Raw genomic sequence first — 21637 nt, 5'->3', positions numbered from 1 at the left:
GTCATAAGGTTTGATTTGGGGGTGGTAAGGAGAATATTGTACTCATTACTTGAAGTGATTCTAGTCTTATCTGAACAGTGTTTCTGCTGAAGCTAAGGCCAGAAGCTCACATGCACACCCATGCCCTTATGTAATGTATTTTGTTGCTAGCCCAGTTCCAAATGACAGCTGTTTCTTTCAAACTTTGTTATTGATTTTTGTTTGTTTGTTTGTTTGTTTGCCATAGCATCAGGAGGCATTAGGGATCTATGCTAGGAATTTCTGTCTTCCTGATTTCAATGTTGGATGCTTCAAAATGACTTAGAAGCAATGTCAAAAGGAAGGGTAAATATACTGACTTACCAAAAATTAGAAAAGACGGCGGGGGGGTTGTCTTTGAAATATATTTTTCTTCCTCTCTGACCTTCCCCCATCTCAACCATCCGATTCCTCCCCCCTGACTGAGGGAGCCATTACCAGGCTAGTGAGAATCCTGGCACTAAGGTAATTCCCAGGAATTCACAAGGATGACCCCAGCTAAGAACCCTAAGCAATAGTAGAGAGCATTCTCTTTGGAGGGATATTTTGCTCAGACTAGATATATGGAGAGAGCTTTGGTCCTACCTCAAAATGATATGCCAGACTTTGTTGATTCCCCATGGGAAGTCTCACCCTCCCTGAGGAGTGGATGGGGGTGGGGTCGGTAGAAGGTGGGAGGAGGAGGAGAGGGAGAGGGAACTGGGATTGGTATGTAAAATGAGAAAAGATTGTTTTAATATATATATTTCTCTTCCTCTCACCCTTCTTACTTTCTCTTCCTATATCCTTTTTTTTTCCACATGTGTGTGGCATGTGTAAATGTGTGTTCATACAGGTGTGGGCATGTGTGGTAAGGGATGTTCTTGCACATGAATGGGCCTGTATGCGATACCCAAGGTTGAGGTCTAGAGTCTTCCTCAGTCACTTCCCACCTCATTCACTGAGGCAGGGTCTCTCGATTGGACCCCAAGATCACTCGTATGCCTGGTCTCCCTTGCTCAGGGAGTCTCATCTCTGCCTGTGGAGCTCTGGATTTGGAGGGGTGGGGGGCAGCCACAGCACCAGGCATTTGCATAGACCCTATGCTCACTGCTTACTTGGTGAGTACTTTAACCTTGGAGCAATCTCCTCAGCCCCTCACATTCTTTTTTAAAGTTTTTGTTTACCTTTTTAAAACGTGTGTGTGTGTTCTGTGTGCATATTTGTCTGTGTTCCATGTGTTTGCAGTGCCCACAGGGGCCAGAAGAAGGCATTGGATCCCTGGAACTGGAGTTGTAGATGGTTGTGTGCCACCATGTGGGTGCAAGGAATCAAAACTTAGTCCTCTGGAAGAGCAGCCAGTACTCTTTTAACTACTGAGCCATTTCCTCAGCACGCCCTGTAGTGGTATATTATTTGTATTTTCATAAATAAATCTTGCCTGAAGATTAGAAGCAAAGCTAAGGCCACTAGAGGTCAGGCAATAGTTGGCACACACCTTTAATCCCAGGATTTGGGAGACAAGAGTCAGGTGGACCTCTGTGAATTCAAGGCCACCCTGGGCTACACAAGATCAGTGTAGAAACAAATCCAGGTGGCTTAATCCTGGATTAGTATGCTGTACATTCTTGGTTGAAATTTAAAATTCATTCCTAATACTCTAACAATTAAGTGTCCAGTTAGTTGTCTTTTGCTTTGAGAGAGCCAGGGCAGGGGGAAAGGGGGGCTGAAAGCCAATAAGTCAAAAGGAGACAACTATATATCGTCTAATACTATCCTTCCTCCCCCCTTAATATAATAGATAACCTTTCAACATTGTGCTGTCTTTCTTATGCCCTTCACCAGTAAACAAATCCTTACCATAAAATGTAATTTTACTCCATCGCTACATATCTGAAAAGAAGAGCATTGAATCTCAGCCCTCTCTTGTGACTAGGCTTCTTTCCTTTTTTCTTTTCTGGTGCAGTGGCTGGGACCCAGGTCTCATTTTTCTATGGAATTATATTCCCTCCTCTTTAGGATTTTTATAGAAACTTTCTTTAGATCAGGCAAGATTGGCTCTAGAGGAAAGGTAAGAAACAGCCTAGAAAAGATTTGTATCAGTTGTTTAGTTCTTTGGTTCACTCAATAGGTGTTTATTGTCCCTCAGAATCCTAGTTTTCTCTGTGTTCACATTTGAGGAGGTTAGAGGTCACACTGGACATGTTGCAATAAATGCCACCTTTCTCGGGTGCCGACTGGACATTATGCTACACGTTTCTTCGCAAATCGGGTTGTGTGCCTGCTCCCCAGCATAGAAGGAGCCTGACTGAGATGCATTTTATCTGATGAGCTTCATAGTGTTACACATGGCTTGAAACTAGCAGTGTATCTGTGCCCCACTTATTGGGGGCTACTGGGAATCTTATAATGAGAGAGTCTCTTTTAGATAGTACATAGCTACAAAAACAAAAACAATAAATTTAGTCACTCCTGAAATTCTATGAACTGACACTTAGGGTTTCTTGTCTGTTACCAAATCACATGTTGAAGTCTAAAGCTCCATCATAGAAGGCCAACTTGATAGCCACTCTTCCATCTACTGTTGGTAGTTAGGTCAGCCTTCTAGTGAGTGCCGGATGCTTGCCAAGGTGATATCCTGTATGAAAAGTACCTCTTTATTTTGCCCAGAGCTGGCAGTGGATCCAAGGCTCAGGACATGTGAGACATTTGCTATATCCCTGGGTTTAAGAACCAAGGTCTGACTGTAACCCAGACTGACCTTGAACCCACCATTCCCCCCCACACACACACACACACCTTTATCTTCTAAAATTATAGGTGTGTCTCACCAGGTCCTGTGAGCAGTTCCTGTTTTTAGATGAAAGATGTTTTGGGCAAGATGCACATGGCAGGGCATAGCTGGGTATTGATATCAAGAGGGCAAAACCAGCAGCAAAATTAGTTCTGAGGATTTGTGTGCTGAGTGGGCTGTGGGTGGAATCACTGGAACTAGTTAAATTATATTTCTTTCTGCCTGCAAGTAGGATTGAGTTCCCGTTAGTTCAGCGAGCACATGAAACGGTTCCGCTGAGCTGCTTTGTGGAAATAGGGAGAAGCCATTATTTCTCCTTGAGAAACCTACAGTCTAATTAGGAAGTCGAGACATGCATGTGTGGGAAAAAAAAATAGAGGCAGGGCAGCAGACTCCAGTTTTAAATGTTCTGTAGTAATAACAGTTGAAAGCATTTTCCATGATCTTTGAACTTTTTATAGAATTTCTTTTTAATAGACTTAGAGCGATAGGAAACTAAATCACCAGAGCCACCAATCACCCTGGCCATTTTGTAGAACACATCCTGGGAGGGAGGCCTGAAAGAACAGAGCACTGTCTGTGTTTACAGTGGGAATGAGAGCGTGGGACCAAAGCTTGTGGCTTCTTCTCTTGCCTTTGCTTGGACTCCGTGCGACGGGGTAAATGAGGAAGTGTGCTAAGCAGTTCTCTGCCAGCTCCATCCCTAGCCCCCCCCCCTTTACAAATCTTCATTCTATACCTCTTAAGCCTGAAGTTTATCTAAGTTTTAGAACTATAAGGTTTTTTTCACTTAGTGCAGCTATACTTTCTCCTACTTTTCAATTTATCACGTTCTAGCCCAACATCGTGTATTATGGTATTAATCTAGACTACCAAAATATTATTATTCCTCTATATTTATGGAGCACGGTTCTTACAGAACAGTACTTTCTCTTCTCTATTACATAATATATTGCTTTAATTCAAACGTTACTACTTGGTGGTGTGAGTTACGTCCCGTACACACAGACCAGAAGCATAAGCTGTTCCGTAGCTCACTTGGTTCCTCTGGGGGTACAAATCAAACTGACCACAGCCCTATTTATAAAATCCCAAGGACTTGTGTTTTTCTGAAATGTAGGAGATCATATGTGTTTCATTGGAGTCAAGGAATAAATATTTGGAGTGGGGGAAAAAAGAAAATGGAAACACAAAAGTATATATTATGTGCCTGTATAAAAATGCCGTGATGGAAGCCATTTTGTTTCTTTGTTTATAGGTGGTTTTCTGGGATGTGATGTGTATCTCCAAATCCCAGCTTTTTCCAGTCACAGTCTTCCTGCCTTAGCTTTTGAATATAATGGGATTGTGCGTATGACCAGCATCCCGACCCATTATTGTGTGATTACTATATGCTAAAGACAGGTGGATAGAGATTTATCACTATAGATTGGGGAGTATAAGACAATGGTAGAACCTTGCTTGGCCTGCCTAGGGTCCCAGGTTCAACATCATAAAAAGCAGAAATTCAGGCCAGGCCATTGTTGCGCTTCCTGCCCCACCTAACAACCTCATGGTGGAAGGAGAGAATCAGCTTCCAAAAGTTCTCCCTCCTCACACATGCTCACCATAGGGCACACACATGAACACATGATAAATACATATAAACAGAAATACTTTCTTGACTGCAGACAATCCTGAGCTCTAAACACAGCACTTACACAAAAGTTTGTTTCGTAGAATGACTACTTTCTGTGTTCTGTCGTGGAAAGACTGATTTCTCTACCCAAGTTTGGCTCTACTCCCAATTGTCTGAAAAACCTAGTGTTTCTTGATTTCCTCCCTTCTCTTCCTCATCCTGCCTCAGCCCTGCATCCTCTCAGCCAGCCCCTGATCTTCTCAGTCTCTATCGCTGCCATCTTGCCTTGCCAACCAGAAGAGGTGGCGTTGGCTTCGGTTCCATCCTTGTTGGTCCTGGCTCTTTTTGTTGCTGCCGACACTGGCTCTCCGTAGGTCTTGCAGCCGTCGCTCCTGGAGAGGCAGAACACAGTGCAGCTACTCAGTCTCGGTTCTATTTGGAAGAATTGTGACATCCACAAGGTGTAGAGTTCAGTGAATTACCACCTCCTCTGAGTAACTCAGGAAGTCCTTTCTCTGAAACACTTAGGACAGGAAGGTTTTGGATTTCAGTCTTTCAGGTTTGGGGTACCCGAGTGGACTTTGCTGGTAAGCATCCTTAGCCCAAAACCCAAAGTGCTCACAAGTCTTCACCTTTTGAGTGTCATGACCATGCTCAAAAGTTTGGATTTGGAATTTTTAGACCAAAGATGTTCAACCATGACAGGACTTAAAAGAGACTTAAAACAATAGAAATGCATTTATCTCACTGTTTTTGCTGGGGTCAGTGGGTGACGTCAAACAGCAAGAACATATTAGCCTGGTGCTTTTGCTGGACCTGAGTTGTCAGGAGGCCTGTGTTCCTCTGATACCCACAGGCAAACCGTCCTGGCCTCGTGGTTCCTGTGGTCACCGACAGTCTCTGATGGTTCTCAGCTCTGAGCAGCATCCCTGACACCATGTGGCGCTTTCCCTAGGTATCTGTCATCTAAACATCAAGCCACATCGGATTCTGTCCATCCTGCTCCCGTATGGTTATAAAAGAAAGCATTTAGATGGGGCCTTGCATATAGCCTCAAAGTGGTAGTCTCTGATCATCATGGTGATGGGGCAGTAGCTGAGAGCCTTACATCCTAATTCACGGGCAGCAGAGAGAGAGAGACATTGGGCCTGGTATGGACTTCTGAAACCTCAAAACCCACCCCTAGTGACATACTTCCTTCAACAAGGCCACACCTCCTAATCCTTCCAATCCTTCTCAAACAGTTCCATGTCCTAGTGACTAATCATTCAACTATATGAGCCCATGGGAGACCATTCTCGTTCAAACCACAACAGCAAGTATAATTTTAAAGAACATTCTGAAACATGTAAGGAATAGTATTAAAAAAATATTTTGTTGGTTTTTATTTCCCCCAAATCTTCTCATTACACTGGTTGTCTATTTTTTTTTTAAAATGGTTCCGAAGACAGTGCAGCTGATTTGAGAAAAAAAAAAAAAAACACAAACATCAAACTCATGTATTTTGTAGCTAGAGTGTCTTGACCAGTGAACACTGGAAGAGGGGACTATAACAAAGTCAACAGAAAGCCACAACCAGCTACTGAACAGAACACCCCAAAAGTAGATTTCTTTGTTGGGCTGAGGTATTTTAAAGCCTTATCTAAAGAAGAAACTGTTGGTCCTTAGGTCAAATTGCGACTCCGATAGTTTATTTAGACCCACTGTAAGGTTGAGGGAGAGCTATGGGAAGCTCTCTAAGCACAGTGGGTGTCTGATGAGGAGGCGTGTCCAGATTGTCCCGGAGAGATGTGATGTGTTGGTGTCTAAGAAGGCGATTTTAAGACATTATAATATAAAAGGCAGTTTTAAGTTTTTCACTAATTTCTGTTCTGCCAAGAGACCAGTAACTAATGGCTTATGCCCCTCCCATGACCTGGCATTGTGAAAAACTGTTCTCAGGATTGATGAATGTGTAATACATTTTCTCTCTTTCTTTTTCTAGCCAAGGACCATTGTCGTCCATTAGAGCGGTGATCAAGAGATGTAAGTCTGTTTTCTTCTGCTCTGTGTCTTCCTCTGTGGTAGAGTTATAAACAATGGTTTAGGTTCCCGGCAAGCAATTATAGATGATGGATCCACAAAGGCCCCAGCAACTGTAGCTTCTCTTTAGAGGTAATAAGACATTTTTGGCAGCTAATTTTTCAGCTGCCGTAGGTTGAGAAGCCAGAACCTCACTTTTCCCTCATTGCATCAAGTAATTTAATCAAGTAATGAACAAAATCTGGAGCTGGGCACAGTAGTACATGCCTATCGTCCTGGCACTTAGGAGGTGGAAATCGGAGGATCCAGAGTTCACAGTCATCCTTGGCCACGTGAGGAATTTGAGGCCAGCCTGGGCTACATGAGACTCTGTCTCAAAACACAAAACTGAAAATTTAATCTGGTAATGCATATCTATGAGCAGATCAAATTTTGTGTAATAATTTTTCTAAAGTACAAGGTGTCTGTCTGCTGAGTTTAAGAAACATTAAGCCCTGGGCTGGAGAGATGGCTCAGTGGTTAAAAGCACTGGCTGTTCTTCCAGAGGACCTGAGTTCAATTCCTAGTGCCCACATGGGCTGTTCCAGTGAACCCAATGTCCTTTCTTTACTCAAAGGCACTAGGCATTCACATGGCGCTCAGACATACATGCAAGCAAAACACCCATACACATAAAACAAAAAATAAAATTAATATCAAACCTGTATCTTCTGATTAATTTGCTCTCTTCATGTATGGGGGGGGGGATATCAAGACAGGGTTTCTCTGTGTAGCCCTAGCTGCCCTGGAACTCACGCTGTAGACCAGGCTGGTCTCAAACTCAGAGTTCTGCCTGCTTCTGCCTCCCAAGTGCTGAGATTAAAGGTGTGTGCCAACACTGTCTGACTTCTTCATAAAAAAGGTTTTTAAATTGTATATATAATTATATATAATGTATATATGTATTCCTATAAAGATAGGTTCATACTTCTATATAAAAATAGAACTGCTGTAAGCAGAATTCTCTCCAAACTTAGCATTTATATTTTGTGTCTTCACCCCTCGGATGGTGTTTTATACTTGCCATTAGTATAGAATTTTAACATTTTGTGAGGAAAAGGATCTGAAAAGCTCTTTTATTTAAACAGGACATGGGTTACCTGTTACAAGAAAAGTAAAGATGTGATTTTAGATGTTTTACGCAGTATCTGAGCCAAGATTGCCACACTAAAAAGAATATAGCCTTTTTTTAGGAATGTAACTTTTAATATACAACATGAGTTTAAGGCATCCACGCGTCATGAAGAACAGTACAGTGAAAATCAATGTAGTAGCAGTTCATAAAAATATGTCATCTATGGTAAAGAGAAGGTCAGTGGTCAAGAGCACTTGCTGTTCTTTCAGAGGTCTGGGGTTTGATCCTTGACACTCACATTGGGAGGGAAAAAAAATGAAAGAGATAGAATCTTTTGGTGTCTCTTAAAGCTGTTCCCTTTAAGGGACAGTAATGGAGGAGATACTTGGTCGTCTTTGAATCCTTGCCTGCTGAAAAGGGAGCACGCTGTCCCTGCCTGGCACCTTCCCCTCTCCTTCCCACCTTCCCCTCTCCTTCCCTGGAATGACTTCCCCTTTGTACCTAATCCCCCATAGAGTCCCCAGGATGGAGTTTGCTTAGATTGTGCAAGACTTTTTTTTTAATATTTATTTATTATGTATACAATATTCTGTCTGTGTGTATGCCTGCAGGCCAGAAGAGGGCACCAGATATCATTATCTGATGGTTGTGAGCCACCATGTGGTTGCTGGGAATTGAACTCAGGACCTTTGGAAGAACAGGCAGTGCTCCTAACCTCTGAGCCCCCTCTCCAGCCCCCGACTGTGCAAGACTTAAAGGGAAAGCAGAACAAACCGAAAGAGTGGCCAGAGAAGTAGAAAAACCAGGAGAGACAGCTGCCCGTGACCTAAAGGATGGACATAGTACAGTGGAGCCTCGAGCCAAGTAAAAGGTGGACAAGGACGGGCTATTCTGTCCTTGGGATGTCGGAGGAGACAGCAGTGACCGTAGAATATCTGAACCGTGAATGGGATGAAGCTTGGGAGTAATGAGGAGAGAGGGCTGGTGTTTGAGAAGTCAGCAGTCATGTAGAGAGAGCCTGTCTGTAGTCTGCTGAGGGTGAGAAAGTTTGGGGGTATTTGTGTCTGGTGGGGAAGCAGTCACTGGGGGCCAACTGGGGAGTCAGAGAAGGTGAAGGCCGCACAGCGGCCCTCGCAGAGGGAGGAGATGGAGCAATGGGAAACTGAGCTAGATTTGGGGTCCCAATGACCCATTTGTCTTTAATCCCCGTGTGTCACTTACATCGTGACAGCTACACAAGAGTCTGCATTTGTTCTGTCGCTAGACAAGAAGGCCAGATAGATACAGTATTCTCATTCCTATAAACAAAGTGAGGAGTTGTTACCATCGCCACTCCCATCCCTCCTTTTGTCTATTTAAGAAAATTTGTAGGACTGGAGAGACGGCTCAGGGGTTAAGAGAACCGGGTGCTCTTCCAGAAACCCTGAGGTTAGTTTCCAGAACTCGCGTGGCCGCTCACAACATCTGTGACTCTAGTCCTCCTAGGGGATCTTTTCTGGCCTCTGTGGGCACCAGGCATGCATGGAGTACACAGACATACATGTAGGCAAACATCCATATACAATATTCATAGTGACTGTTGGTGAGGGCTGGGAATCCAACTGGGTCCTCTAGAGGAGCAACTCATGCTCTTACCCATTTCCCCAGCCACTGATTTAACAAGAAAAAAATTTAAAGGAAAAGTTGTAATTTTTTTATGTTAGCAGTTAATTAGGATGTATGTTTTACAGAATCTACTATCTAATCCTGACAGCCTTTGTTACCTTTTTAAGGCAGTATTCCACAGCTAGTTGCTTTTCAAATTCTTTAATGTTGATTCTAGTTCCAGTCTATGGTGGGTCTTTGAATATTCATTCTTGTGAGTCCTAAATATTCCTCAAAGTTTTTTAAATAGGTGCTAATTGGATATATATGACCTTTCATTAACCTTTTTGCTGTTCATTTGCTTTGGTTTTTTTTCCTTTTTTTTTTAATTTATTTATTTATTTATTTATTAAGGATTTCTGCCTCCTCCCCGAAACCGCTTCCCATTTCCCTCCCCCTCCCCCGATCAAGTCTCCCTCCCTCATCTGCTCGAAGAGCAATCAGGGTTCCCTGACCTGTGGGGAGCCCAAGGACCGCGGGCTTTATTACGTAGCTCAGACTGGCCTGGAACTCATTATGTGCCCAGGCTGACCTTGAGTTTATGGTGATTCTCTTGCCTTCCAAGTGCTGAGATTATAGGTACTTTCATTAACTTTTTGAGACAAAAATATCTGTAGAATTCAAATTTAGCTGGCACTGTTTCCGTACCATGAATTGGGAACTGTCCCACACTTAAAAGCAGGGCTGTCAGCAGATGAGCTAAACCTGTTTTATGAAGGGAAACTGAAAGTGGGGAGGTAAGTAGCTCACAAGGTAGAACCGGGATGTGGACCACAAAGTTGGCCAGTCTGGATGCCCCTGATGTCACGGCATCCACTCACACCCTGCCCAAAATAATGTCGCTGCTGGGTTTATGATTGTGACTTTTACCAATAGGGTGTTCTATAACAGGGACATCTATAACCTAAAACCCTCCTATATATTTGTTTCCTCTGATCATTTAACAGATAATTTAAAATAATTTAGGACCAAGACTAACATCCAACTCACCTAGTAGCAAAGGAGACCAGCAAACGAGCTTCTCCAAACCTTGCCCACTGTCACAGCCATGAACTCAGGTGGCTGACTTGCCTGTGCATCTCTCTTCCTATGGCTTAAGGAGAATCAAAGACAATCTTTCCAGGCTTATGATCCCACTAAAAGAGGGTTCTGTATTGGTGGTAACACTACAAATCCACTCTCAACTTCTGACCGTATGAAACTATACATGGTTCATCAACTTTTCTTCTCCATTTAAGTGTGCAGAATGGGGGAGAACGTGGAGATCTTCCCCACAAGTGGTTCTTTAGAATGGGTTCCTTGAGAACAGAGGCAATCCCGCTTAGGTCAAAGCAACGTGGCAGGTGGTCTTGCTGCTGAGATCCTCATAGAGCATAGGCACTGGCTCGCCCTCTCGCTCCCTTTCCTCTTCTGTAACCCCTTCTTTTTCTCCCTTAGCATTCATGAATAGTACGGAGCACAATGCCCCGTGGAAGAGGTACGTTTATGCCGATGAGACTTACGTCTTGGGGAAAGTGTGCCGTATCTGCTGATTCTGTCTTCAGTGGTGATGGTGGGGACTTGACTGAAACAATGAAACCTTAACAATCAGACATCTCACACAGAGCTCTGACCTCCTCTTCCCTTCTGGTAGATAAACGTCCTTCAGGGTGGCCCAGCCTTGATCCAAATGCAACTGTCGGTGGCGCCAGGGGATGCCATGAGCACGTTCCAAGCTGAGACCCATACGTGGGTTTTACGCTTCCTATGTTGGGGGTTTCACCTATGCAGCCCAGCGTAGGTTCAGCTGTTCCAGCTCTCAGTGTAGCCCAGATTTCATTCCTGCATTCACCGGTGTCACCTTCAGCTCTGGCAGCCATGCTCAGAAGAAAGTTGGAAGACAAAGGAGAGATGCACGCTTCCAGTCTTCCCACATCAGAGGCACCGGGAGAGGGATGGAGAGGCAGGTGGTGAAAGCTACCGTTTGAATACGAATGCCCTTGTGTGCAAGTCCTTATGGTAGAGTAGTTGAGATGCCACCCACCAAAGGGATCTTTGAAAATAGAGATAATGCTCTGTTATATCAAAATGGATCTCCAAATGTGACCTATTTGCCACATTGTCCCGTTGAATTGATTTCGTTTATAAATAAAATTCAGGAAAAAAATTTAAGCCATGAAGCTTTTATTTGGGCCTGGCAAGGTGAGTCAACAGAGTCTCACCATGTAGCATGAACCAGCCTGGAACTCACTGTGTAGACCAGGGTAGCCCTGGACTCACAGAGATCTACCTGTGTCTGCCTCAGCACTGGGACTAAAGACATGTGCTATCATACCTGGCTGCCTTGGAGAGGTTTGAGTTTGAGACTTGAGGGAGAAGTCATTGCTTCACACACAAAAATGTGTGTTATAAATAGGACCGTGAAAGAAGGGTTTTGGGTACCTTTGTTTTTATTATTATTTCTTAATCAATAGAACTACTATAAAGGTCAAAAAAAGTTAGAAAACAGATCTTAAGAATGTGTTACTTCTATACTTTTTTCAGTAGAAATTTAAACTATTTTAAAAGGACAGTCCTGTGGATAAAATTTAAAAATCTTTTCCCATTGTTACTTCATGTCATAATCTCAATGCCCCACCCTGCAGTCTCTCTCCAATAACTTTCCTCTGCTCTTTCTTCACATGGTGATTTTTCAAAATGACATAATATTTTAGATGCTATTTGAAATCTATTATTTTCTTCTGCAATACAAATATATGATTATAATTAACTGTGCCATATCCGAAGATCATTTTGATTTATTTTTCTTAGAGCTATTAATGGTAATCACCTTCTATATGTGTCCTTGTAAGCTAACGTATTTCTAATTGTGTACTCTACAGAAATCGATTCTTTACTGAATGCACTAATATGGTGCTACACTAGCTTATCTTTTCTCTCCTAGCTTCTCGGACCTGTATTCAGAGTGAACTTCATCGGGATAGGAGGTATGGTTACATTTATAGTGGAGGGGATATTCTGATCATGTAAATTAAAGTATCTCATAATTGGCAGATTATTTCACCTTCGTAAACAGTGTTATTCTGAGCTCTGCCTCAGCAACACATCTCTGAATCAATCTCTAAGTTTGAGAAATGAAGGTTTTGCTTTAGAGAAGTAACACAGGCCTTAAAAGCTTCTTCTCTGTTTGCCGGATTCAATTTTAAATTAATTATTAAGCAACTATTCGATGTAAATGTTATTATACTGACTTAGAGAAATAATCTGTTCTTTATAAGTACTAATAGATGTTGCCTAGACATAGAAATGGAGGACAGGGTAGAAAATGGGTCAGAAGGGTAACAGAAAAGGCTAGATGGGTATATAGATGGATACATGGTAGAGAGGTAAATAGAAAGAGTGGTGGGAGAAAAGAGAAGGATGGATAGATAGATAGATAGATGATAGGTAGGTAGATGATAGATAGATAGATAGATAGATAGATAGATAGATAAGTAGATAGATGAAAGATGATTGATAGATAGATGATTGATAGATAGATAGATAGATGATAGATAGATAGATAGATAGATAGATAGATAGATAGATAGATGATAGATAGATAGATAGATAGATGATAGGTAGGTAGAAAGATGATAGATAGATAGATAGATAGATAGATAGATAGATAGATAAGTAGATTAGTAGATAGATTAGATGATAGGTAGGTAGATAGATAAATAGATAGATAGATGATAGGTAGGTAGATAGATAGGTAGATAGATGATAGTAGGTAGATAGATAGATGAATGAATGGAGAGCAGATAGACAAATACAAGGATGGACAGGTAGATAAATGAATGGGTAAATTTTTATGAGTCAACATCCCTGCTTGATGTGGGATTCCCCTCTGTATGCTGTGAATATCATTGGTTAATAAAGGAACTGCTTTGGGCCTATAGCCGAGCTATAGGGGAACAGAGCTAGGTGGGGAAAACTAAACTGAATGCTGGGAGAAAAAAGGGCAGAGTCAAGAGAAGCCATGGAGCCTCACCGGAGACAGACGGAACTTTACCTGGTAAGCCACAGCTACGTGGCGATACACAGATTACTAGAAATGGGTTAAATTAAAATGTAAGAGCTAGCTGATAAAAAAACTAGAGCTAATGGGCCAAGCAGTGATTTAATTAATATAGTTTCTGTGTAGTTATTTCAGGGCTAAGCGGCCAGAACTAACTAGCGGCCTTCTTCCTACAAATTGGCGCCCAATGCTTTCAACTTTTTCAAAATACAGTAAAGAATAGTGAAGAACGAGGACTATTTTGGTCAGTGCAATAAGGAGGCATTTTTCCTCAGTGACCCAGGCTGGTCTAGAACTCTTTATGTAGCCCTGGAAAGTCTCGGACTTGCTGCAACCCCAGCCTCAGCCTTCTGAGAGTTAGGATTACAGGCCTGAGACACTTATCCCAGCAGAAGGACTTCAGACTGAGACAGAGCCAAGTTCAAAACCTGAGTTCAGTATTTTCCTATCATATGACTTTAGACAAGCTACTGTACCTCCTTAGCTTCCATGTCTCTCTCTGTAAAATGCTGGCCATGCCCATCTGGCCAGTTGTCATGGGGATTAATGTATATGTGTAGTGTTCAACATTAACAGGTAACTCTTAGTTAGAAAAGGGTTCTAGGGAATTTGGTTCAAACTTAACCATACTTCATAAGCTAGCAAGAGAGTGTGTATATGTGCACAATTTTGATAACATATTTTCTGTTTCCATGGAGTGCTAGAGAAGACAAAATAAATATCATTATTCCTGTTTATTAGATAAGAAACTGAAGTTCAGAGACGTTGGCTGGCCTTCCCAGGGTCACATAGTTGGAGTTTGCTAGAAAAGCACGTTGAAAATAAAGCATATAAACAGACTCAGAAGCCAGGCATAGTGGTCACCTCTTTAATCCCAGCACTCAAGAGGCTGAGACAGGCGGATCTGAGTTGGGGGCTAGCCTGGTGTACATAGTGAGTTCCGGGACAGCAGAGCTACACAATGAGACCTTGCCTTCAAAAAAATAAATAAATGAAAGCAAATAAACAAAACTATAGACGAAGAGTAGTAAAGGAAGGTTCTCCTAAGTCACCACAACACAAATATTCCAGATAAATCATCAAGTCATGTACAGAATTGACTAGGGGTGTGTGTATATAACGCCAGGTTCTCATGGTAAACATGTGAATTTAAAATGCTTAAAGGCAACCGAATTGAGGCAGAGATAGCGTGAGAACAATGGTATTCATCACATGGGAGTTTGCGCTCTGTATATACTTTATCATCACAGGAACCCAAACAAGTCCACTACCAATATGTGCTTCTACTGTGTGCCACACATTTGTTTGTTCCGCTAGCCAACAGCAGAGCTGTGGAATCAAACTGAAAGGCCTGACTTAGCCCTGTCCACTATCAACCAAAGCAGGGCTAAATGCACTAGGCATAATTAGATTCTTGGAGGATGATGGTCATCCACTCTCTTGAAGCCTGCCTGGCTATACTATGCAGCCACCAGGACCAGAAAGACCATTCTGAGACCTCTGATAGATTTGGATGCCTTTTTATGGAAAGTGATTGCCACCCTGAGTCTCTGATGATGGTAGCTTGTTTCCTACTGAGAACCTCACTGGGGCTCCATCTTCCAGGCGCCCAGAGATCACCATTGTGGCGGCAGAGCCCCTGAGGCCGGCCTCGTGGTTCCCAGGAGCTCCACCACCGGGACTGGGATTTCCCTCCACCCCCGTAGCAGGCCCTTGGAGACCCAATGACTTGGTTCCTGCTGAGGTTCGTAGACACCGCTTTGTGTTTTCTTTTTCAAATTAAACTCAAAGGTTCTGACAATGAGACTTGAAGCACCTTGCCTGTTGCCCATAGTTGCAGGCAATTTTCGTTCTTTGCTTTCCAGCTCCCGCCCTCCTATGAGCAAGTGATAAAAGAAATCAACCAAGTTCAGGTGAACACTACCAATAACAATAATGCCGCTGCCACGCCAAGGAGAACGATTACTTCTGCAACTCAGACCGACTTTCCAGAAGAAATAGACAGCGATCTGCCTCAAAGTAATGCAAGTAATTGGTCTTACCTAATCAGCTGGCCTCCAGGCTTTAAAATCATTCACAAGTCGTACATAATTTATTGAGCCCTGCTTCCTAGGCTCCATGACCACCGTATGCTTTCTTAATTTGGATATGCAGCAATTGCTATAATTGATCTTTCCCGAGCACTGCAACCCCAGTCTCTGGCCCATATCTCAAAAAATAGCCTGTTTAACTCGTCTGCATTACTGTGGGTTCCCTTTATTCCCAAGGAGAAAGAGTTTACATTTAACAAGTTGAGCTGGTAAGATGCTGAGGGAGACTTCTCTGGGCTTCTTCAGGGTCTTTTATTAGGGAGAGTGTGGGGAGAGTGACTTGCCTTGGGAAGCAAAGCATTGAAGTTGTTGGGATTTTGACAACCAGATAGAAATGGTTCCTGTGATGTCTGATGAGAACTAGGAATCTAATGGTGCTTTAATTTACACAATGATTGTGTTATATAAACAAAAGCAAGTTATACACTCCTGTAAGTGGTTTTGCAATGACTTTTTCTTCCTGTCTATCTTTCTCTTTTTCTTTTTTTGCTTTCAAATGATAGCATGGTAACTTTGCTTTGTTCCTTTGGTCCTGTCAGCCCTACAGACGCCTCTCAAGCCTCTTCAGGCTTCTCCGGCAGCCCCAGCTAGTAATCCCCCACCAAGTGTGGCCCCTTTAATAGTCTTTGATGTTTCTGAAGAGCAAAATTGCCCTGAAAACCCCAGTGCTACAAGATGTCCAGTGCCAAGACCAAGATCAAAGAGCAACCTCAGACCAGTAGCTAGAGATAGTAACGGCGAAGAGAAAGGGATCCAGAGAAGCCCTGCAGGCCCAAGAGAAAGCTGGCTGCTGGACAGTACCTGCAGCTTAGATAGTCAGGCCGTGATGAACGTGATGAACACAGAACAAAGCCAAAATATTGTTTCCAGGATCAAAGCCTTTGAGGGTCAGACAAATACAGACATCTCGGAACTGCCCAAGAAACCAGAGATTATCCCTCGCACGGTTCCCCCGAAACCTGCTGTTTCCTCGGGGAAACCCTCAGTGGCGCCCAAGCCTGCTGCTAACAGGGTTTCTGGACAGTGGGACTCTTGGACAGGAAACAGGCTGAAGGTGGCTTCCAGAGAAGGGCTCACCCCATCCTCATCGCCACAAGAAGCCGGGAGCATCCCAGTAACCAAACCTGAATTGCCAAAGAAACCAACTCCTGGCCTTACGCGCAGTGTGAACCATGAGATTCCGGGAGGAAGGCCCGTGGCCGAGCACCCTGATGCGGGGAAGAAAATCCCAACTCCTGCTCCCCGGCCTTTGCTGCCGAAGAAATCTGCCACCCAGGATGTCCCAGCTTACCCTTCGGTTCCACCAAAACTGGTTTCGGTTCCTCCCCGCCTCTCAATAGCATCCCAAGCCAAAGCGTTCAGGTCACCGGGAGAAGGGCCTCCAGCCAACCCTCCAGTCCCAGCTCCGCAGAGTAAGGCCCTGGGGGACATTGACCTCATCAGCTTTGACGATGATGTTTTGCCCACCTCAGGGAGCCCAGCAGAAAAACACCTCGGTTCTGAGACGGTTCTAGGTGAGTTAAACTCTGGAGTGGAGGGGAACCCGAACTCATGAGTGGTGTCTACAGTGCATGTCACTGTTTTGGTTTTGGGTACTTACCCAGCATGGGGTCGGGGGTGGTGTGTGTTCCAAGATAACAGAAATAAGAGACATGAAGTGAGTACTTCAGGACACAGAGGGAAAGGAGAACCTGAGGTGGGAGGTGAGAGGGATGGAGAGATGCTAGAACACACGGATTTTTAGTATATGGGCCAGAGGTGAGCAGACCGGGGCTGGGGATCAGTTTGTTGTGGAACTGACTTTCCTCATGAGCAGTTTGAAGGTCAGGCCTTACATTGAACGCATCTGGGGACTTAGCAGTTGGAGAATGAGATGGAAGTTTCTCACAGAGGGAGACTCAGGTGGTGACCCCTCACTGAGAGCCAAAAGGCCTGCCCACGGAAGGATCCTGCAAGAGTGATTGCCAGCACCCACTCCAGAGACTTTCCCATGCCCCTCACAGTGCGTCTTGACAATGCAAATTTCTGTAAATAAAACTCAACAATTGTCAGCGTGCAGCCAAGATCAGGATAATTAAATTTCCCGAAGGCCAAGAGAATGTTTTTTTTCCTCACGCTGTTCAGATAGCAAAGCTTCTCTCTCCGTGAAGTAAAGCTTATCTTCCGACTGTCAAACTAAGCTGCTCCGCAGATCACTGATAAAATTCCCTCTACTAATGTTTGCTTATTTGGATGAAATTTGTGGGGATATAAACTTAATAGTATTTTCCAGAGTTTAACTGTTATCTTATAAATATTAAGCATGCCTCAGAATGGTATAGAACATACTATTTCAAAGCCAAAGTCTGGCCAACAGGATAGCTAGATATCAGCACAGCACTAAGTTAGAGGAGACTAAGTTAGGAAGGTCACAAGTTCAAGGACAACCTGGGCTACACCTGAGACTTAGACAAACAAAAAAATCTTGTATACCATGTCTGTGATAGCGGACATATTTGTTAAATATTTAATGCACACAACTGGCTTTGGCAAATAAAGCAAAAAGACATGCCTCATGTACATCAAAAGGCAGAGGGCAAACATTAGACCGTACTGAGTGTTCTGATGGTCATAACACAGCGATGAATACTATTCTTATTTAATGCATATAACTCAAACATAGTTTGATTTAATACAGAAACAGCAGGGCATCATTGGCCTCACTTTGCAGATAAAGTAAACAGACCGAGAGACTTTCAGTGTCTCTTGTCATCAAACTGTTTTCCCTGCCAAGGCTCGTGCATGTGTGCGCGTGCCTGTGTGTCCACTGAGATTTGTGTATGACTGGGGGTCAAACCCGAGGCTTCATTCATCGTGCTGCCCACTGATCTGCATCCCCAGCGGTCTTTTTTCTGCCTTGTTTATTTTTCACATGACGTTAGCTACCCAACATTTTGAGGACTCCCTCAGCCAAGCAAAACCTCAGAGACCTTTTTAATGTGGTTGCCAATATCGTTTTCTTATCCAAACCTTTTGATGTTACAAGGATCAGAGAAGGGCAGAGATGGGGAAACAATGCAAACCAAACATACGTTGCCTTTTTAGCACCTACTAGGTACTATGGGATGGAAACCTGGTTAAAACGCTGGAATTTCTTCTGTATCATTAAGACATCTTCAGACAGGAAGCTGAACAGCAGACATTCAGCGTGGCTATAGTTCCATGGCTCAGCACCTTGATTTCTGCCACTTCATTGCACAACATTTAATTATGAGGGCCGTCTTTTGGCAAAACACATAATTTATATGCCTCATCTGACTCTAACCACTGCTCTTGACTATGAAGTCATAGGGAGTCCACTGTTTCTCTTGTAAACCTACCCCCTCTATTGTCTCACCTCCCCTGGTGACAGCCTCGCACGAACAGCCTTCCCTAGAGAGACAGAAGCCATCCCTGAGTCTTCTCACTACGTCACAGGGTATTCTAACTATTTGGGCTTGGAGTAGAGCAGGCTCTCACACAGTTGCTGTGTGACTTTTAGCATTTCCCTTACCCTCAAAGGACCTCTGTCTCTTCATACATAAAATACCATAGTAATACCCCTTGCCAGGCAGGGGTGGCACACGCCTTTAATCCCAACACTCAGGAGGCAGAGACAGGTGGATCTCTGTGAGTTCAAGGCCAGCCTGGTCTATAAGAGCTAGTTCCAGGACAGGCACCAAAGCTACAGAGAAACCCTGTTTCGAAGAAAAAAAATAAAAATACCCTATCATGGAGGATGTTCCCGGGGCTTACATGGTTGTGTAGGAGAGCCCTGCCACTACTGTAGCCTGGGTGTAATGATTCCTTTCTGCTGTCACATCTGTTAAGCCGCTGCCATCTGCTGACCTTACCTTGTGGCTCATCCTCAGAGCGGCCTCCTCACTTCCATCCCTGTCTGCTGCCCCACTTCCAGCCTTTGTGCCGAGATCACGGCGGCTTTCTTCTAAACCGAGCTCGCTCAATCTTTTCATCGCCGTCTGAACTGTGGCTGCCTGAGGGAATGTTCCAGAGTGCACACTGGCCTTGTGGCCCCCATACTTGTTCCCCTCCAGAGGTCTTTGGGGTCACCTCAGCCCCTCGGTACTGATGAATTTTTCGTTTGGTTTTTGACTGGGGATTCTGTGAGGCTTTGCTGTTATTTCGGTGGCATTGTCATTATAAGTGAAGGTTTGTGACCTCTCTGAACCCTTGCCTAGTTGGTCCAGGCATCAGCCAGACACTGGGGGAGGAACACAGAAGAAAACTCAGAAATATGTCTTTGTTCCTCTTTGTCTTCCCTCAAATATAATGGAAAACTAATAAAAGTGTTCATAAAATCAAGTTGCCATATTAATCTCAGGAAATAGAGATCAGAAAATACCTGACACTATGGAAACATTGTAAAGATTAGAAAAATTATTAAAGGAAAACTCATAAAACAGACAATTTAATACTGGATTCATTTCTTAGGTAGAATGCCTTCCAGGTTAATGTAATAAAGCCAAGAAGTATTAGCGATTCCACTTCACACCCTTACAAATCATACCCAGTTGTCAAAAAAAATAAAAAAGGTAGAATATTTCTACTGTCAACTCCATTATACAGACCAGAATAATAGGTTAGCAGCCAAACTCTGCTATTAGCAAAACTCCAGGGAGAGAAATGACAGAACAGCAAGCCAGAGATGGGGAAACTAATTGCAGTGACAAGCATGTTACTACAGACAGGTAATGGTCAGAAGACAACTTTATCGTCAGTGTCTGTGTGGATGAGGGGGGCCTGCTTGTTTGGTGACACATGTAGAATAATTGGTGTTGATATGAGGGACTGGAAGGAAGACAGAATGAACACGGCAAGTGAAAACACAGAAAAGATGCCATTGGACGGTACATTTGTCTTGGGGTGCGTGAGCAGCCTCTGATAGAGTTATCGTCACGAGGTTGTGAACCTCTGGTAGGTCACAGGATCCTGAGAACCTGAAGCCGACTGGGACTTTTTTATCTCCTTTCCAAAGGTGTCCATTAGCTCGTGCACAGTTTGAGGTGCAACATTCAGCATGTCCTGACCATTCCTGGGCTCCAGGTTAAGAACTTGTTCTAAAGAACACGTGTGTCTGTTACTGTTCTATTTCTGTGACCCAACACTATGACCAAGGCAAACGCGTAGAAGAAAGAGTTTATTTGGGTCTTATGGTTTTGGAGGGTTAGGGTTCATGACCGTCGTAGGTAGAGTTTTCCATCTAGACCGCCAGTCAGCTCTGTTCCACCAGCTGCTCCCCAAATCATTACACACAGATGTACTAATTATAAATGCTTGGCTGATAGCTTAGGCGTGTTACTAACTAGCTCTTACAACCTAAATTAACCCATATTTCTTATCTACCCTCTGCTACATAGCCATACCTTCTTTGAGCACGGCATGTTTATCTTGCTTCTCTGCATCTCCTTGAGACTCCCCAGACTCTGTCTTTCTTCCCAGCGTCCTCCTAATCTGACTCTCCCACCCAATCTCTTCCTGCCCAGCTATAGGCCAGTCATCTCTGATTATTAACCAATGAGAGTAATACATATTTACAGAGTACAAAGATAGTTCGATCATAGACTGTCATAGCAGGGCACATGCAGCAGTCAGGCAGCCTGGTGCTGGAGCAGTAGCTGAGAGCTATGGTTTCTTATTATTGTTTATTGGTATTATTGTTACCTTGGAAGACAATGAGATTTTAGTTCTGTTGTTTTGTTTTGTTGTTTTTTTGGCTTGAGCGAGGGTTTCTCTGTGTAGCCCTGGCTGTCCTGGATCTAACTCTGTAGACCACATTGGCCTCGAATTCAGAGATCCACCTGCCTCTGCCTCCTGGATGCAAACACCACCATGCCTGGCCACAAAGCAGTAAGATTTATTGACAACATCTCTTTAGATTAATAGTCCAATTCAACCTATTGTTTCCTTATACCTAATATCTCCACCTTCAAAACTGCTTCCAAACCATTGGGGAGAAAAGTAATTAATTTTTCTTTTTTTTTCTTTAAAAAAAAAAGGCTTTTTCTTACAGTATATTTTTTTAAATGTTTGCCATCAATTTTTTTTCAATCATAAAATGAAAGTATTTTGAAGTTAACTCAGGGTTCCCCAGTTGATATTCGGGTTGTTTCCCTGTATTTTGCTTTCGTTTCACTTCTTTTAAAAACAATCCTCTAATATTTACTCCCATAAAATTTACTTCCAGTGTTTTTGTTTCTGAAGTAAATTTGTAAAACTGAGGCCTAGGACCAAAGTTCACAAACTTGGGATCTTTGAAAAGATGCCAGTGATGTGGCCTCCT

At 43.3% G+C, this 21637-nt stretch overlaps 1 protein-coding gene across 8 annotated transcripts in view; it reads left to right on the top strand.

The window, feature by feature from the left end:
- Window positions 1–21637, top strand: part of Sh3d19 (SH3 domain containing 19) — a 134666-nt gene that overhangs the window by 80308 nt on the left and 32721 nt on the right. For 2 of the 8 annotated variants that reach the window (XM_041659041.1, XM_041659039.1), the window contains exons 3-8: window positions 6394–6434; window positions 10627–10666; window positions 12113–12155; window positions 14834–14972; window positions 15094–15247; window positions 15858–16832. In XM_041659041.1, the coding sequence (XP_041514975.1) occupies window positions 10651–10666; window positions 12113–12155; window positions 14834–14972; window positions 15094–15247; window positions 15858–16832 (1327 nt within the window). In that variant the 5' untranslated portion in view covers window positions 6394–6434; window positions 10627–10650. Of the gene's footprint in view, window positions 1–6393; window positions 6435–8307; window positions 8417–10626; window positions 10667–12112; window positions 12156–14833; window positions 14973–15093; window positions 15257–15857; window positions 16833–21637 lie in introns of those variants that run through there. The other 6 variants (XM_041659036.1, XM_041659034.1, XM_041659035.1 and 3 more) reach the window with 4 other exon arrangements.

This window comes from Microtus oregoni, unplaced genomic scaffold (genome assembly GCF_018167655.1).
Source record: "Microtus oregoni isolate MIOR12 unplaced genomic scaffold, Mior012 000010F_ref0000083, whole genome shotgun sequence".
Classification (NCBI taxonomy): Eukaryota; Metazoa; Chordata; class Mammalia; order Rodentia; family Cricetidae; genus Microtus; species Microtus oregoni.
Note: the sequence above shows the minus strand (reverse complement) of the source record. Positions and strands in the feature narration are given on the sequence as shown.